This window comes from Chiloscyllium plagiosum, unplaced genomic scaffold, assembly GCF_037043375.1.
Source record: "Chiloscyllium plagiosum isolate Xiang-an unplaced genomic scaffold, Cpla_swu_hap1 HiC_scaffold_1, whole genome shotgun sequence".
In the NCBI taxonomy this organism is placed as follows: Eukaryota; Metazoa; Chordata; class Chondrichthyes; order Orectolobiformes; family Hemiscylliidae; genus Chiloscyllium; species Chiloscyllium plagiosum.
Window position 1 is genome coordinate 72905621 of NW_028270139.1, and position 18465 is coordinate 72924085.

The 18465-nt window shown below is 39.7% G+C and overlaps 1 protein-coding gene across 2 annotated transcripts in view; it reads left to right on the forward strand.

Annotated features, from left to right (window-relative positions):
* The window catches only part of LOC122550587 (ubiquitin-protein ligase E3A-like), a 36451-nt gene extending 18653 nt beyond the window's left edge, over positions 1–17798 (forward strand). For both annotated transcript variants that reach the window (XM_043691550.2, XM_087987889.1), the window contains 5 exons: positions 1499–1663; positions 11256–11411; positions 15373–15446; positions 16104–16247; positions 16666–17798. In XM_043691550.2, coding sequence (XP_043547485.1) covers positions 1499–1663; positions 11256–11411; positions 15373–15446; positions 16104–16247; positions 16666–16786 — 660 coding nt within the window. In that variant the 3' untranslated portion in view covers positions 16787–17798. The remainder of the gene's footprint in view (positions 1–1498; positions 1664–11255; positions 11412–15372; positions 15447–16103; positions 16248–16665) is intronic.
* Positions 17799–18465: the final 667 nt, after the last annotated feature.

Genomic DNA, 18465 nt, shown 5'->3' on the forward strand with positions numbered 1-18465 from the left:
CAAAAACAGAAATTGCTGGAGAAACTCATGGTCCGGCAGCACCTCTGAAGAGAAAGGAGAGTTAATGTTTTGAGTCCATTGACTCTTCTTCAGAACCCTATATAATGCTTGTTTCAAAATTTACAACATGAAAGGGTCTTTATCGGTCAATGTATATATAATTAAACCCTTAAATTCAGCTTAAAACATGTATACGATTCTCATTTGCAAATAGAAAAATGAATGTGCTCCATTCAAAACGGAAAGGAATTAGATTTAATAAGTAGCATTGCAATGAAGGAATTTACCATCATTAGTTATTATTTTTTATATTACTCTGAGTGAAGTTAGACAACACTTTCTTAGTGCTGCATTTAAGGATCAATTTTTGGAATGCTGTACATATTGTTATGATTGCAGGTGCGACTGCCCAATCATGTTGCAATCTAGTTCAGGCCCAGTCGCATCTTGTTTAAAGTAGACAATGTTTGAGATCCCAGGTAGTTACTAATGAAATGAAGTCCTGACAATCCATGTATTTTTAAAGCAGAAACATGTAAAATTTCCAATGCAAGGTTATTGAAGTAAAACAGTCTGCAATATATATTTCACCATATTGTTCGTTCATAATGTTAAAGCATGAGATACATATGTGTGAACAGACAAACTGCAGTCAGACACCCCACAGAGCATATCATACAGCAGATGTAGTCAAGACAGATTCCATAATTCCTTGGCAACTCACCCAGACGTTAGTGACGCTGGGGTTCACCAACTCTCACTAAATCTTTACTTTCAAAGAGCTAACCTCTGAATTTCCTCAAACGTTGCTCTAGCACAACCTTTCTCAATGATTATACATGTCCTGCTAATTCAATTTATTTTTCTGTGACAGGATTACACAAGATTCCTAAGGCTACACTTTACCTACTCTCAGGCACAATTTCAGCTATTAGCATATCGCTAGCTTCACTATGCTGACTCAGCCCCCCCAACTACTCTGAATTCCAGTATGCTGAACTGTATCAAACAAATAGTGCTTGTGAGCCTAGTTAAACCCCTGATTCTCAGCTACCAAATGGCTCTTGGAATTTAATGAGCTCCCAACTCTTCTGAGATAGCAGTACTATAATTGTGTAGAAGCACCTTATTTGGATGCTCCTCTTTCTCCAGCACAGATTCAGGGATATTCTGCTGCCTTCTCAGCTCTTCAGACTATTGACAACAACACCTCTTTTGGTCAGAGCTTCATTGTTCTCTTCCCTTCTGTTTCAATTGGCTCTACTCAACTGAATGAGTCCCTAGAGTTCTGTTTCATTCCAGTCTTCAGCATGTGCCCAATTCCTTTAAGGGGCTGTGCCCTTCATCTGTAACAAACAACAGCACAAAGCATGCACAGACTGCATTTGAGCACACCCCAGAATCTGTGGACATTTTGGCAGTGGGGTTCTTGCAGCTCAAAGTAAGTAATGTTCATGTTTCTTTATGAAATTAACTATTTGAAACTACTTCTTTGTAGATACTATATCGAAGTTTGAAAGACATTCTGGAATATGAAGGGAATTTAGAAGAAGATATGATGATCACCTTTCAAATATCATATAGTGACCTTTTTGGGGTGCCAATTATCCACAATCTGAAAGAAAACAGTGCTGAGATTCCAGTCACAAACCAAAACAAAAAGGTTAGTATGGGCTTTGATTATACTTAGCAATCAAGCCTAACTGTGCTCACCTAAAATAGTCAGAATTAAGCTAATGAAATTCTGTGTTCAAACAGTGTGGTGAAATGATGAAGCACAGTTCAATTTTCATCTTACGTAATTTTTAATTTCTTCTTTGAGGAAGTATTGAGAGCCTGTTAATGAGTAATTGCTTCCAGGATGTCCTTACACATTAACTCAACCTGTTTGCAGTACTGATAAAGTTCTGGAAGTATGTTGTCTGGAGGTGTGAATGAAGTGAAAAGATAGACACAGGACAATTTTAGGTTATATGCTTTTTAAAAAAATTCCATCAGGGAGATGGGTGTCGCTGGTGGGCCAGCTTTTCTTGAACCTCTGCAGCACATGAGCTGTTGGTAGACCCACACAATTGTAGTGTGAAATCCACTTTTTGATTTGAATAACTTGAGTTCCACCTTTCACTTGACACAGGGTAAGTGGTAACATGTTAATTATTCAAGTGATTCCTTCCATTGTGATGAAATAGCCATTATATTTCTAGCTAAAATTGTCAGGTTCTGAATACTGATCAGTTAGTCAGTATGCAGGAATAAATTTCAATTTGCATGCTTGTAAATTGAAAGCTGTAACATTTTGTGACTTCTACAAAGGATCTAAGTAGAACTTGCATTAACTTACTGACCTGCATTTTTGATTCTGTTGTCAAAATAACACAATTCAAAGTGCACTATGCTAACAACGCTCAGAAGCTTTCATGATTTTTTGAATATAGTTACTCTGAACATGCATCGTAAGGCTGGCATAAGCTAGATGGGCTGAATGGATTGCTTCAGTATTATACTAGCTGAGCAGTTCAGTCCAGCACTAGTTAAGAGTTCAGTTGGGGAAACAGGCGCTCTCTCTCTCTCTCTCCTTCTGCTCCTCTAATTTCAACCTGTAAACATCTGTTCCTTTTTTTTTACTGTTTTTTTAAGGAGGGTTTGCTTATTGGGACTGTTGCGTATATTCAGAACAGCATAATTAAGTCTAGGTTGGATAGACTGAGTCTTGTAGGGGCTCTTTATTCTGTTCTTTGTGTTTCATTGCATAATTTTGTGAATAAATTTCTGTCTTTTTAAAATCTAGTAATCAACCTAGCTAACTTACTCTGGGTAATTTTCACTATACACTTACTGAAACAATTTGCAAAGTTATGATCTGGGTTGCTTGCTCAAAACTCTTTTGATTGGTCTGGCCTAGTTCATAATAGTATCAATCCTTTGACAGTGGAATTAGTTAACATCTTTCCCAGTGTCAAAGAAGAAATCGGAGGTGCAGTAAAATTGCTATTTTATTCATAACATCTAAGATAACACAATTAATTTTTTGCTCCAAACAGCCTGTTGTAATATCATTAAATATAATAGGAGAAAAGTGACTAAAAACTGTTCTAAAATATTTCACTAAATTATTTTGCACTGTAGTGACTGCTCATGTACGATGCAATAGTAATCAATTTTGAGGAGAACATTAGGTATCTTGTGGAACTGTCAGCTGGTGACTAGATATTCTTTTTCTGTTAGAGACTAGTCCAAAAGGTGGTACCTGCAATAATGCAGCACTCCCTCAGAACTGTCAAATTTGAAGCAAAGACAATAGTGACAGTACAAGAGTGGATAATGTGGCCTGTTGTGACCACCTCAAATATGTTGAAAGAGAGACACTAGAATACATTGAGCCCTTCATGTACATTTGCAGTCTCTTTCAAAAGCCCCCATTGACTAGGGGCCACACTCCAGAATTGCAGTGAGTCCTTGACTGTGCATCAACCAGATAAGGGCACTAGAGAAATCCTGTCAGTAATATCATTGCTGCATCCTCTTAATTCAGTGGGAACACTCCTGAACAAATGCTAGAACCTTCTTGAAGCCCGTCCACAAATGATCCATTTGTTCTGACTCCCTACTTTTGGTCCTGTACTCATTAGATATAAGAGCAGAATTAGGCCTTTTGGCCCATTGAGTCTGTTCCACCATTTGATCATAACTAATATGTCCCTCAACTCCATTCTGCTGCCGCCTTCTCATAACCCTTGATCCCCTCCACAATTAAGAATCTATCTATCTTTGGAATTTCTCATTGGAATTTAGAAGAATGAGAAGTGACCTTATTGAAGCATACAGGTTTCTTAAAGGACTTGACAGGGTGGATGTGGGAAGGTTGTTTCCTTGTAGGAGAGTCTAGGACTGGATGGCATCACCTCAGAATAAGGGGGTCACACACTTATGATAGAAATGAGACATTTCTTCTCTCCAAAAGGTAGTGAATCTGTAGACTTCGTTACCATAAAGCGCTGTGAAGCTGGGTCATTAAATATATTCAGAGGTGAGTTAAATTTTTCATCAGTGAGGGAGTCTAGGATTAAATGGAAAAGGAGCCAAGGATTATCAGGTCAACCTTCATCTTACTGAATGGAGGAGCAGACTAGATGGGCTGAATGGCCTACTTCTACTTGTATATCTTGTGTCATGTTCAACACATGGGAAAAGAAACAAGATGTAATAATAAGCTGATTTTCTGGGACACCCTTGGTTAGTGGTAGGACATGGCAGGGGAGTGATGGTAAAAGACTGGATGGTGCATGGCGATGAGGCACTGAGTGGGGGTTGGCAGTTAGACACAGAGTTGGGTTGTCGGGAGTTGGGGGTGTGGCAGTAAGAGGATGGTCAGGCAAAACTCCTGCAAATCAACGGACTGGACACTATCTGCATGGCCAAAAAGCGTCTTCGCACCAGGCCCTGTTTCCTCAAATTTCAAATCTCAGGTAATCCAGGGGAGGACAAGGAAAATGCTGAAGGTACTCTGAAACTTATCTTGAAGCATGGCAGTATTTACATTAATGACTATGAAGAGCTACGTAGCAGCATTTAAAGTGCTAACAAGCTGCAGTGCCATAGCAATGAGGTAGAAGTGGAAAGAAGAAGAAAGGAATCCTGCAATCCAGATTTACTACCTCTGGAGACACCCATCCCAGATGCCTAACATCTGTGGGTCAAGAATCAGCTTGTTCAGTGACATGAAGACCCATGACAGAAATTTGCAAACCTAACTAGACATCATTCTCCTGACAGCCATGCCAGCGATAATATCTGAGCTTGTTCTCTGCAACAGCAATTCACCTAGTACCATTCCACTGCCTTTTACCAGTATCCCTGAAATGTTTTTCTCTCGAAAGAGCTATGTTCCTTGTTATTTTGTGTGGGTACTTTACATAAGTGTAGTACCTCTAAATTTCTTTCATAGCTGCACAAGCATTGCCAAGTTCAAGGTGTTGACAAGTTGGAGAGGAGCAGGTGAAGTGAGCCTGTGGAAGGTAGTCAGCATCATTGAAAGGAGTGGTTAAGGTGAGCATCCCGTGGCAGCAGTCAGCATCATTGAGAGTAGCAGGTGATGTGAGGACCCTCACAGAAAAACAGTCTACTTGACTGAGATCTAAATGAGAATAAGTTTTTTTTTCCGGTCTATATTTAAATAGGAGTAAGGTATAATGAAAGTAAGAGTCTATCTTCTGTTTAATTGAGGTATATTTGAGGAGCTCATGCTCATAATTTGAAAACCTTGAACGATGTGAGAAATCCTCGAAACTTCTGGCAGTCTAGATGGTCATTAATGCAAGAGGTGCCTCCAGCAGGAGCAATGCAATCTCCAGGTTTTGGAGCTTAAGCAGCTGCTGAATTCATGAATATGGTGAATTTATGAGGCTGTTGGTCATAGATAGCACATTTCAACACGTGGTTACCCCACAGCTTAAGGAAATACAAGCAGAATGGGAAAGGGTGACTGCCTGACAGAAAAGGAGTCGAGGAGTGTAGTGAAAACCGTTACTGAGTGCATCTCACTTGAAAACTGTTTTTCAGAGTTGGAAACTCCTGTGGAGGCCAAAGACATAGTAGTGTGGGTGGTCCAGCTGTTCTGGGAGAAGAAATGTATAAGGGCAATAGTGGTAGCAGATTCATTAGTCAGGGGAGTACACCAGTGCTTTTGCAACCAAAGACATGACTCTGATATAGTTTATTGCCTTCCGAATTCCAGGGTCAAGGATATCATGGAACAGCTGCAGTGTATTCTGAAGGGAGAGGGTGAACAGCCAGAGGTTGTGGTCCATGTTGGAACCAATCGCATGAGAAAAAGTAAATTCGGTCCTGCAAGCAGTGTTTAGGGAGATCAGTAGGAAATTGAAAAGCATGGCTTCAAAGATAATCTCAGGATTACTCCCAGGGCCACATAATAGTGACAGAATAGATGAATGTGATTGGAGAGATGGTGCAAGACAGATTCATGAGGCACTGAGACTTTCTTGGGGAGGTGGGAACAGTACAAGTTAAACAAATTACTTCTGAACAGAAACAGGGTGAGCTTTCTCATGGAAGCAAATTTAAACAAGATTGGCAGGGGGATGGGATCCTGTCAAGTGGTTTGGAGGATGGAGAAGCTGAGATGGAATTGGATGTTAAAATGTGAGTAAGCGAGCCTAGAAGGCATGAGAAACATCGACGTGATAAGAAAGAAGTAAGTTTGCAAGACTAAAAAAAAATTTTAAAGCAACAACCTTAAAGAATAAGACAAACTGAGGACAGGCACATGGGAGTTAATATTTTATAGCTATGATTGAGACGACTGAAATATGGGTAGGATTGGCTACTCAACATTCCTGATTATAGGGGATTCAGATGAAATGACAAATGGTATAAAGAGAACACAATGTTGTCATATTGTTCAAAAAATTAATTATAGCAGTGAGGAAGGATGATATCTTGGAAGGATCATGAAGTGAGGCCGTATGGTAGAAGTAAAAAACAAACAAAAAGGGACATACTTTGGGTTGTGTTCTGTAGGCCTCTACAGAGGAACCTCGATTATCCGAACGAAATGGGCGGGCAGTATTTCGTCCAGATAATTGATTATTCGGTAAATTGATTCACTGTCTCTCCCCTCCTCTGGGGCTCGGAGTTTCCTGAAGTTTCCTTTTTCCTCGCTCTGCCTGCCTTGTTCCCTCTCTCTGTCTCAGGGTTTGTTTCTGAGCAGACACACACTTGTGTGTAAGGGACCTGCAGCTTTGCTGAAACCTCCCATGTTCTGCCCCCACCCCCATCAGTTCTCTGGGGGTGGGGACAGTACGCGTTGCTAAGTCTGCTCCTTGTTCAGGAGACTAGGCAGCAACACACTGCACACGAGCGCCTGCTCCCCCGTCTGCCCTCACCCCTGTCCAACCCTGCCCTTGTTTCCCCCACCCCACCCCTGACCCTCCCCTCCCCCCAGAACTCTGTCCAATTTCAATCCAACGCCCTGTTCGTGTCACCGTCCCCTGTCCGACCTGGTCGTCCTCACAGCGCTAGGGACCTACGTTCGATTCTATAATCAAGACTGTGGTGCTGGAACAGCACAGCCGTTCATGCAGCATCTGAGGAGCAGGAGAATTGACGCTTTGGGCATAAGCCCCTCGTCAGGAATGAGACTTGTGGGCCAAAGGGGCTATGAGGTAAATGGGAGTGGGGTGGAGGCTGGGGGGAAGGTAGCTAAGAATGCACTAAGTAGATGAAGTTGGGGGTGAAGGTGTTAGGTTAGAGAGGAAGGTGGAATGGAAGGTGGGAAGGAAGATGGAGGACAATGCATTTGATATTGCCTATGTGGACTTAAGCAAGATGTTTGACAAAGTCTCTCATGACAGACTGATCAATCAAGTGAGAGTCCATGGGATGTCACAAAGCTGGTCTCTTTTTTTTCCAAAAGCTGTTCCTTTTCTCAAGGATACTGTGTCCTTGGTTTTTTTTTCGAAGTGGTCATAAATCCCCCCGGCTCCAAGATGACTAGTTTGGTACAGAGATGAGAAAGGATTTTGAGAGGCCTTTTGTTTATGTATAAACAGATGAGAGTTCAGGCCAAAGTGGTGCCAAGTTAGGATTGCCCATAGTGTTCAGGGATGCATTGGTTGGGTGCATTACTCAGGGGTAAATCTAGAGTAATAGGGTAGTGTGAATGGGTCTGGGTAGGATACTCTTCAGAAGGTCGTTGTGGACTTGTTGGGCCGAATGGCCTGTTTCCACACCGTAGTTATTCTGTGACCTTGAGAAGGTGGAAGGCATGTCCATAGGAGAATATTTTGGAGAGATTGACCATACAGCAGTTAAATTCAGAATAGCTATGGAAAAGGATGAAGATGTGCTGGAAATAAAATTTCTAAATGAGAGTAAGCTGATTTTGCTAAGATACGATTTGTCTCAAGTAGACTGGGAGCAACTACTTGCAGGTGAAACTGTGTCAGCAGCAGAAAGCATTTAGGGGCAAAAAGCAACTGTTCAGAGCACAAAGACAAATAGTGGGAGCAAGGCTGAAGAACTCCGGATGTCAAGGGATATGAGGGTTTAGGCTTAAGAATAGAAGGGAAGCTTAGGGCAGATATGGAGGGCTCAAATGGCAGAGTCCCTAGAGGAGTGCATGAGAACTTAAAGGGAAATTAGAAAATCAGAGAATGTACATGAGAAAGCATTGGCGGGTAGAATAAACAAAAAAGCCCAAAAAGTTGTTTTTTAAATATATGAAGAACAAAAGAATAACTATGAAAAGAGTAGACCCCATTAACGACTATAGATGTAATATATGGGTGGACCTGGAAGATGTGGGCACTGTCTTCAATGGCTACTTTACATTAATCTTTACAATGGAAAAGGACAACACAGGTATAGACATTGGGGAAACTGAAATATTAGAAAGAAATTGACAGAGGAAATACTAAAGGGTGTAGCAGACCTGAATAAATCTGCTGATCCACATGAGATGTATTCCTAACCATTGAGGAAAGATGGGGAGCAGATATCAGGGGTCCTCCAGCCACAGTTGAGGTGCCAAAGGGCTGCTAAAATTTCCTATTATTGAAAATGGAAGAAGTGATGGACTAGGAAATTGCACACCAGTTGGTCTAACATTTATAGTGAGGAAGTTAATAGAAAAAAAATTTGAGACAGAATATTTCTGCACTTGAAGAGACTCAGATTAATCAGGAATAGTCATCATGGACTTGGTAAGAGAAGGTTGCTTCACAGATTTGGTGAAATTTGTTTGAGGTAACCAGGAGTGTTGATAAGGATAACGCATTTGATATTGCCTATGTGGCCTTCAGCAAGATGTTTGATAAAATCTCTCATGACAGACTGGTCAATCATGTAAGAGTCCATGGGATGTCACAAAGCTGGTCTCTTTTTTTTCCAAAAGCTATTCCTTTTCTCGAGGATACTGTGTCCTTGGTTTTTTTTCAGAGTGGTCATAAATCCCTCCCGGCTCAGAGATGACTAGTTTGGTACAGAGATGATGGTCATGTTTTAGAAATGGGAGTGGTCAGCTCTCTAGCTGAGCAGTTCAGTACAGAACTAGTTAGGAGTTCAGCTGTGTGGAAACAGGCTGTCTCTCTCCTTCTGCCCTTCTAACCTCAACTAGTAAGAAACTTGAAAGGATTCAGAAAAGATTTACAAGGATGTTGCCAGGGTTGGAGGATTTGAGCTATATAAAGAGGTTGAATAGGCTAGGCTATTTTCCCTGGAGCATCACAAGGCTGAGGGATGAGCCTTTAGCAGTTTATAAAATTATGAGGGGCATGGATAGGGTATATAGACAAAGTCTTTTCCCTAGGATGGAGGAGTCCAGAACTAGAGGGCATAGGTTTAGGGTGAGAGGGGAAAGATATAAAAGAGACCTAAGGGGCAACTTTTTTATGCAGAGGGTGGTGTGTGTGTGTGTGTGTGTGTGTGTGGAATGAGCTGCAAGAGGAAGTGGTGGAGTCTAGTATGATTGCAACATTAAAAGGCATCTGGATGGGTCAATAAATAGGAAGGGTTTGGAGGGATACGGGCCGGGTCCTGGCAGGTGGGACTAGATTTGGGTTGGGATATCTGGTCGGCATGGACGGGTTGGACTGAAGGGGCTGTTTCCGTGCTGTGCATTTCTTTGACACTATGACTATTTTACTTTTTTTTAAAGGGGGTTTGCTTATTGGGACTGTTGTGTATTCAGAACAGCATAATGAAGTTTAGTTTGGATAGACTGGTTTCTGTAGGAGTTCTTTATTCTGTTCTTTGTGTTTCATTGTGTAATTTTGTGAACAAATTTTAGTTTGTTTTAAAACCTGGTGGTCAACCTAGCTAACTTACTCCGGGTAATTTTCACTGTGCACTTACCGAAACAAATTGCAAAGTTATGGCCTGCTTAAGAATGTTTTGAGTGGTCTGGCCTAGTCCATAACACGGATAAAAAACAAAGTGGCACATTGTCTTTTAGTCACTTTAGATCCAGAAGGGTGATAGTAGAGGGATGATTTTGTGACTGGAATTCTGCTTCCATTGGGATTCTAAGAGATCTCAGGCTCTTGCTGTTAGTGGTGTGCATTAATGATTTGAACTTAAATCTATTATAAAGAAGTTCACAATGCATCAAAATTGGTAGTGTGGTAAATAGTGGGAGGGTAACTATAAACTGCAGAAGATTGTCAACAGACTGGTCTGATAGACAGAGTAGTGACAAATGGAATTCAGCCGGATGATGATACAAATGGGAAGTGCTAACAGTGCAAGAGATTGCATTATGAATGGTAGGACTCTGGAAAGTACTAAAGGTCAGAGGGACTTTCATGTGCATATCCACAGAGCCCTTAAGGTAGCAGAGCATGTATACAAGGTGTTAAGAAAGCATATTTGTCTTTATTAGCTGAAGTATAGAATACAATAGCAGTGAGTTTATACTGAAACTGTATAAATCTAGGACACAGCCGGAGTACTACGTACAGCTCCAGTTACCATGTTATACAGTATACATTATTGCAATAAAGACGATGCAGAAGAGATTTACCAGGTTATTTCCTACTCTGCTAGATTTGAGCTTTGAGGGAATGTTAAACAAGCTGGGATTGTTTTCCTTTGCGGAGTGAAGGTTAGGATTAGGATTAATACCTGGTAGCAGTGTATGGATTCCAAGGGGCACAGATACGGTGCATAAGACCATGATAAATAGGAACAGGAGTAGGCTATTTGGCGCCTCAAGGCTGCTGCAACATTCAACAGGATCATGGCTGATCTGACATTCCTCACATCCACTTCCCTGCCTTTTCCCTGTAACCTTTCTGTCCCCTACTTATCAAGAATGTAACTATCTCAGCCCTAAATATATGTACACAGGGACTCTCTCCCCACAGCTCTCTAAAGCAAGCTGTTCCAAAGGCACAGATCTCTTGGAGAAGAAACTCTACCATACTTCAGTCTTAAAGTGGTGCCACTTTATTGTGAGACAATGTCTGCTGGTCCTAGACTCTCCTATGGAAGCACTTTTTCCATTAGTTGAGGGATCAATAACCACGTGGTGTTGAACTATGGTAAGAATCAGAAGACCCAAGAGGAAACTTAAGGAGAAATACCTTTGGCTATGATGTAACAGCTATTTGCGCACTGTATAAATATTGTTTTATTTTAATATGACATTGATTTTGGCAGGACAGAAAGTGTTATTTTATTTTGAGCGTTTTTAAGTTAACTGTCTCATTTAGGCTTCTAACATATCTCTCTTGGTGCAGGAATTTGTCCAACTATACACCAATTATATTTTGAACCAGTCAGTGGAAAAACAATTCCGAGCATTCAGTCGAGGTTTCCAAATGGTCACAAATGAGTCTCCCTTAAGATACCTTTTCAGACCGGAAGAAATTGAACAGCTGATCTGTGGCAGCAGAGTGAGTATTGTTTACCAGATGTATGACACTCCAATGGGACAATATTTTATTTCGCTAATTGCCATCTATTGACACTGGTGTTGTACAACTGTGCTGTCAGTAAGCCTCGGAGGTGACTGATTCAAGGTGCCTATGACATTCTACAAATCAAACTTATTCCACTCCAGGTAGCTGAATGAAATAAGCTTTAAAGTTTTAAAGTTCTCACATTTGCTGATGAAATCTTGTAGCATTACATTTTTGGCACCAAATCAATTGTTGGGGTGTAGCATAAGTGCTTATCTAAGTTATGATAACGTTTGAATAGAAAAAAAGTGTATGAATAGAAAAAAAGTGTATGAATTAACAGCAGGTGTAGTCCTTACATTCTCTTGATCCTACACTTCCATTTGATCTGATAATGGCTGATCTGCCTCAATTCTAATTCCCTGTCAACTCCATATATCCATTGTTTTCTCCAAAGAGAGAAAATCTAGCTTAAGCAGGAGTACACATAATAACAGAGGAGTATTTATAAACCTCTTGGGTAGAAATTCCAAAGATTCACACCCTTTGAAGAAATTTCTCTTCCTCTAAATTGTAGGTGATTTCTGCTTTATTCTGAGATTTTTGCCTTTGTTCTAGGTTCCCAATCAGGAAAAGCCAATCCTCAGTATCTGTCATGTCCCTTCTGAATCTTGTATATTTCAATAAGATCACTTCTCATTATAAACTACAAAGAATAGGCTCAGGTTACTCAAATTCTCATCATAGGATGGCTCTCTGATCCCAGAAACCAATCTAGTGAATCTTGCTTTCATATCTCCAATGCCATCCAGTAACTAATGGAGCACTGCAAGAATCAATGCTGTAGCCTCAGTTATTTACTTAACAGAGAAAATAGGATCAGGAGTAGGCCGTTTGGCCCTTGGGGCCTGCCCTGCCATTCATATGACAGTGCCAGATCATCCAATTCAGTAACCCTATTTCTGCTTTCTCAGCATACCCTTTGATCCCTTTAACCTGAAGATCTAACTCCTTTAAGCATTCAGTGTTTTGGCCTCACCATTTTCTGTAGTGGAGAATTCCACAGGTTTACCATTGTCTTGGTGAAGAACGTTCTCCTTATCTCAGTCTAAATGGCCTATCCCATTTCCAATAGACTGTAACCCATGGCTGTGGGCTGTTTGGTCATTGGGAGCATCTTCCCTGTGTTAAAAATTTATAGTTTCTTTGAGATTCCCACTCATTCTTCTAAAGTCCAGTGAATATAGTCTTAACTAGTTAAGTCTCTCTTCATATGTCTGTCCTATCATCCCAGGAATCAGTTTGGTAAACCTTAGTTCCATTCTCAGACAGGAAGACCAAAACCACACCACAGTCATTGAGGTTCTGTAGAGTTGCATCAAGACATCCCGGCTGTGTACTCAACTCCTTTCGCTATGGAGACTTACCTCACCACCTGTTGCACTTGCATGCTTACTTTCGGAGTCACAAAGCAAGGAAATAGGCCCAGGTTTCTGAAACTGAACTAGTCCCACTTGCCTGCATTTGGTCCTTATCCCTCTAAACCCTTCCTATCCATGTAACTGTCCAAATTTCTTTTAAATGTTGTAATTGTACCCACCTCTACAACTTCCTCTGGCAGCTCGCTCCATATACGCAGGGCTAATGCCAGAAGGGCTAATGCCCGAAACGTCGATTCTCCTGTTCCCTAGATGCTGCCTGACCTGCTGCGTTTTTCCAGCAACACATTTCCATCTCTGATCTCCAGCATCTGCAGACCTCACTTTCTCCCCATATACGCAGTACCCTGTCTGTGAAATATTTGCCCCTCAGATCCTTTTTAAATCTATCCCCTCTTTCCTTCAGCCTATGCCCTGTAGGTTTGGACTCCCCTACCTGGGGGAAAAGACCTTGGCTATTCACCTTATCCATATCCCTCATGATTTTATAAGGACATCCAAGTCTCATTGCACCTCTCTTTTTCCCAACTTGTCTTCCTGTTTTAGCTATCAATGTGGATAACCTCACATTTATCTACATTATCTGCCGTGCATTTGCCCACTCACTCAATTTGTCCAAATCAGACTGAAACGTCTCTGTATCTTCCTCACAGCTCATCCCCTCACCCAGTCTTTGTGTTGTCTGCAGCTCTGCAGATTTGTGACTAGCTGAGGTCAAAGTACTGATTCCTGCAGCATTCCATTAGTTATTGCCTGCCACTCAGAAACAGACCTGGCCGTTTTTACTTTGTTTCCTGCCTGCCAAACAGTTCTCTGTCTATATCAATACGCTATTCCCAAACCAATGTGCTTTGAATTTACATGCTAATCTCTTATGTGGGACTTATTCAAAAACCGTCTGAAGGGTCAAGTTAGTAAACTGCATGGGCTGACTCCTCCTTATCAACTGTACTAGTTCGATCTTCTAAATTCAGTAGATTTGTCAAGCATGATTTTTCCCATTTGTAAATCTATGCTGACTCTGTCCAATCCTTCTCACTGTTTTGCAAGTGCTCTGCTATAATGGACTCTAACATTTTTCCTACTACCAATGTTAGGCTACCTGGTCTGTAACTTCCTGTTTTCTCTCTACCTCTTGTTTTAAATAGTGGGGTTACATTAGCTACCCTCCAAACCATAGGAACTGTTCCAGAGTCTATAGAATCTTGACAGATGACCACCAATGCATCTACTATTTCTAGGGACACTTCCTTAAGTACTGTGGGATGTAGATTATTGGGTCTTGGGGATTGTCAGCCTTTAATGCCATCAATTTGCCCCAACAATTTCCTACTAAAACTAATCTACAAGAGTTCCTCCCTCTCACTAGACCCTATGATCCCCAATGTTCTTCCTTTGTGAGAACAGAACCAGATCTTTAATGTAATCGATTTGCCATCGCTTTGTTTCCCGCTATAACTTCCCCTGTTTCTTTTTGTAAGGGATCTACATTTGTCTTTGCTAACCTTTTTCTCAAACTTTCTACCTATTAGGACCTTATAAAAGTAATACCTGGAATTGAGATATCTTTCCTGTTCTACCATCTGCGAGCAGCCTACAATCTTGCAATTACAAACATCTTTAACATTGTTTTGTTTTAGCACATTCAGTTTCACAATGTCTAAAACCCTATTGACAGGGTAATCAAACAAAGCCAGCAGCCTCACCTTCAATTTGATCCTTAAGTTTTAACTTCCCAGCATTAACTTCAAGAATGTCAAGTAATTGCAAATAATCTTAAAGGAACAGAAACCTTTTATTTTGTGCAGTATAATATTCCTGTCCTTTATATAAGAAGCACATCATCTGACTTAGTGAGGACTGTGGCCACGATCATTTAATTCTGTTAAATAACATTTGCTGATCACTTTGTTTTTCAACTCTGTAAAAACTGATTGATAAGCACATAATAGAGATTTTATTGCCATATTCATCTGCTCATTACTTGCATGAAGAATTCTTAATTAACAATTGATACACATCCTTTGTGTTAAGTTAACCTTGAGCTCAATAATACCTTTTTCAAAGTGTCTAAGCACCAAATTGCCTCCAAATGTCACAAGTTCTCTGTGCATCGACATTTTTGAATTGTCTGTCATTTTCAAATTCTCCTGCACTTTCATTTTATTTTATCTTGGCAAACTACTCCAGCTGTATGTCCTACTTCTACCTTCTGGCTAGATTACCATTGATTTTCCTTTTAACTTCAGAAATCCTTCAGCACTCTCCTGGCACAATTCTTAAGTCAGATGATCACATGTCTAGACCACATTCCCTTGCTACCGACCTCAGTACTTTCAAAACCTTTTCAAAATTTTCTGTCAGTGTCTGATTTCTCCATTTTTCTTCTTTGTTCCTATCTTCTATTCAATGTCCTTTCTTGTTCTCTTGCAAAGAACTATTGTTTCGGTATTCTGTAGCATATTTACGTGGCAATTGAGTTGATGCTTACAATCTACAGTTTCATTATGTTTCAGAATCTGGATTTTCATGCACTTGAAGAGGCTACAGAGTATGATGGAGGATTTACAAAAGAATCTAGGATAATAAGGTAATTGTTTTGTCTTCTCTCATTGATATGTTGTTTTCTGTACTTTCCATATCATCTGTCCAAGCCATGTTCTACATTAGGTTTTAACTCCATCCTTAGAGGCATGCAACAGGTTAATTAATAATGTATATATATGAAACATATAATGCTTTTTACTATACGTGTCTCAGTTTTTTCACTCACTTGTCATAGCATGACAGAGAAATGTTTTTTCCGCTTAAAAATAATCTGTTGCTGTGATGGCATCATGACAGTCTATTTCACCTTGCATTTGCAGAATGGGAGAGAGATCATGTAATGTATTCCCTAGAAAATTAGTCTGCTTTTGAAATATACTTTTATTTTGAATCAAAATGAACCAGCAGCTTTTTCACTTTTTTAAATGTTGTTTATGATAGAATTAGCTCTTTAATACGTCAAAACATGGACTTGGATAAAATATTGATCACATGTTTTATTTAATTTTATCCCAAATTTATCCAACTTAGTAAGCTCAAATGTAATACAGTAAGTGCAGCATGAGCAATCTGAATCCTGATGATTAGCACACAAAATATACCAATGCATGAACAGCACAGGCGTATGATAAGAAGTACTAAATAACTGCTTAATATTTTTTTTTCACTGAATCTCCTCCTCTTTTAAATGCTGTTATAGAGATTTCTGGGGGATAACCCACAGTCTGTCAGAAGAACAGAAGCGTCAGTTTCTGCAATTCACTACAGGTTCTGATCGGGCTCCTGTTGGCGGTCTTGGCAAAATTAAGTTGATCATAACTAAGAATGGACCAGATTCAGACAGGTATGTTTTAGGTTAATATGTTTCCTGTGAACAGTTTGTTTTTAGGAAGAGTTCAATTAGAAATTACAATTGGCAAAAATTTATGTAAATAACTTTGTTGGAGGGACGCAAATATAATTTCAAATTGTAATACGTTCATTGAGTTACTTTTACTACAGTATTTAAACAGGTGATTTGACCCATTTGATCAATTCTGATGTTATTACTGCATTTGCCTCATCCTACCCCTTTTCATGTTCTGTAAACATGTTCTGTAGAACAGTGAGTAAGACACAAGTGATGTTTTATGTATATTTTCCTCAACACATTTGAGGCTTATTTAAAATAAGCGCACTATATAATACTGAAATTATTCTTACATGAGAATTTGGAATTATTAATTCTCAATGTTCATGACTATTCTTTCTCCCCCAAATAGGCTACCAACAACGCATACATGCTTTAATGTACTTCTGCTACCAGACTACTCAAGCAAAGACAAGCTCAAGGAAAGGCTTCTTAAAGCAATCACATACTCAAAAGGCTTTGGCATGCTGTAATTAATTTGTGGCAATGCAAGCAACCTCATAAGCCTAACTTAAAGAAAGGTGCAAAAACCCCTGCTGAAATATAGACTAGTCAGTTATGTGTCGAGAAAAATATCAAATTATAATATTAAATGTTATGAGTTGGCTCCCTGCACATCAGCATACATGATAGGGGAGAGCCCACCTACACATAGCATTAAATTGGGCAATATGCTACAGGTAAGGGTCCTTTCATTAGTATGAGACAGGACTTCCATCTGTCTTCAGCATAACATTGAGTTGTCAGTCAAGCAGTGGCTGACAGCTGTGAACACTGGTAATGCCATCTGGAGCAGTGGTCACTGCAGTTTATAAAAAAAGAGATGGTGTTAAAATCTTTTTTTCATTCTCTGGCACCTTCATTTCTGTCCTAATACCTCCTCCTCTTCCCCCCCCCCCCCCCCCCCCCCCCCCCACCCCCCCCAAAAAAAACTGGATATGATGAGGTAAGGCTATTTACCATTTTATGTGGGTGAAAATATTGGAGACATTTTCTTCCAGTTTAATGAAGAATAATGAAGTCATAAATGAAGGTGTGTTTTTAAACTAAACCACTGCCAGTCTTCCTGTATCTCAAGGTTTTTCCTATCTATTTTTCTTTGATATATTGAGGGATGGTAGTCACTATCTTGTATATTTTTATGCTTGATTTTCCCAAAGGTGATGCGCATTCACACAAGTATCAAGCCACTTTGTTAGGAGGCCTGAACTGCATGTTACTAATCTTGTTTCATAGTGAATACTATGGTGTGTTGTATGATTAAACATCAAAATATTGTGACTTAAAAGAAATTATTTGGACTTTCTGATCTTTGCTCATTAATAAAATGAGAATCATGTCACATGATACATAGTTGTATTTAATGTATAAATAAAATTGAGAACAGGATGTATAATGATTATGTAGACAGTACATGATTGAGGTGTGTAAAATAGAGTATTGATCTATAATGTTTGAATTAAAATGGTGTCATGTAGCATCTTGCATTAATGTTTGTATGCTGTCTTCTTTAAATTACTGACAATTGTTAAATTAATAACAGTTGGGAAAGGGAAGAAATTTAGATATGCTGCCTGTTTGTCGTTAACAATCATCTGACCATTATATTTTTCTCTCATTCATCTTTGCCATTGAAAATAAAATTTAGGATCAATTACGCTTTAATATCTTAATTTCCTCCAACAAAAGTACCTAATTTGTTCCATGGAACGAGTGAAGGGTTTAGACTCTGGAAAACATGATTCTGAAAATTGGTTGCTTTAATGTTAGAAACAAGAAAAATTAGGTGCAACAAAATGTGAACTTCATAGTATGGTCAGCCTGAGTTATCTCAAGTTATCTCAAGCTAATCAAAACATATGCAGAAAGAATGTTTCCTCTGGCTCAGAGTGAGGGAGAGACTGGGGACCCACCTCCAGACTAAGAGGCAAGCCAGTTAGGACTGAACAGAGGAGGAATTTCTTCAGAAGCCAGTGAACCTTTGGAATTCTTTATTCCCGAGAAGAATGGAAGATGAATCATTGAGCAAGTTCAAGAGAGAAAGCTATAGATTTCTGGATACTGATCATGTCAAGGAATATGAAGATAGCTCAGAAAAATAGTGTTGTGGTAGATTGGTCATAATCTAAAATGTCAGAATTGAATGGTCTAG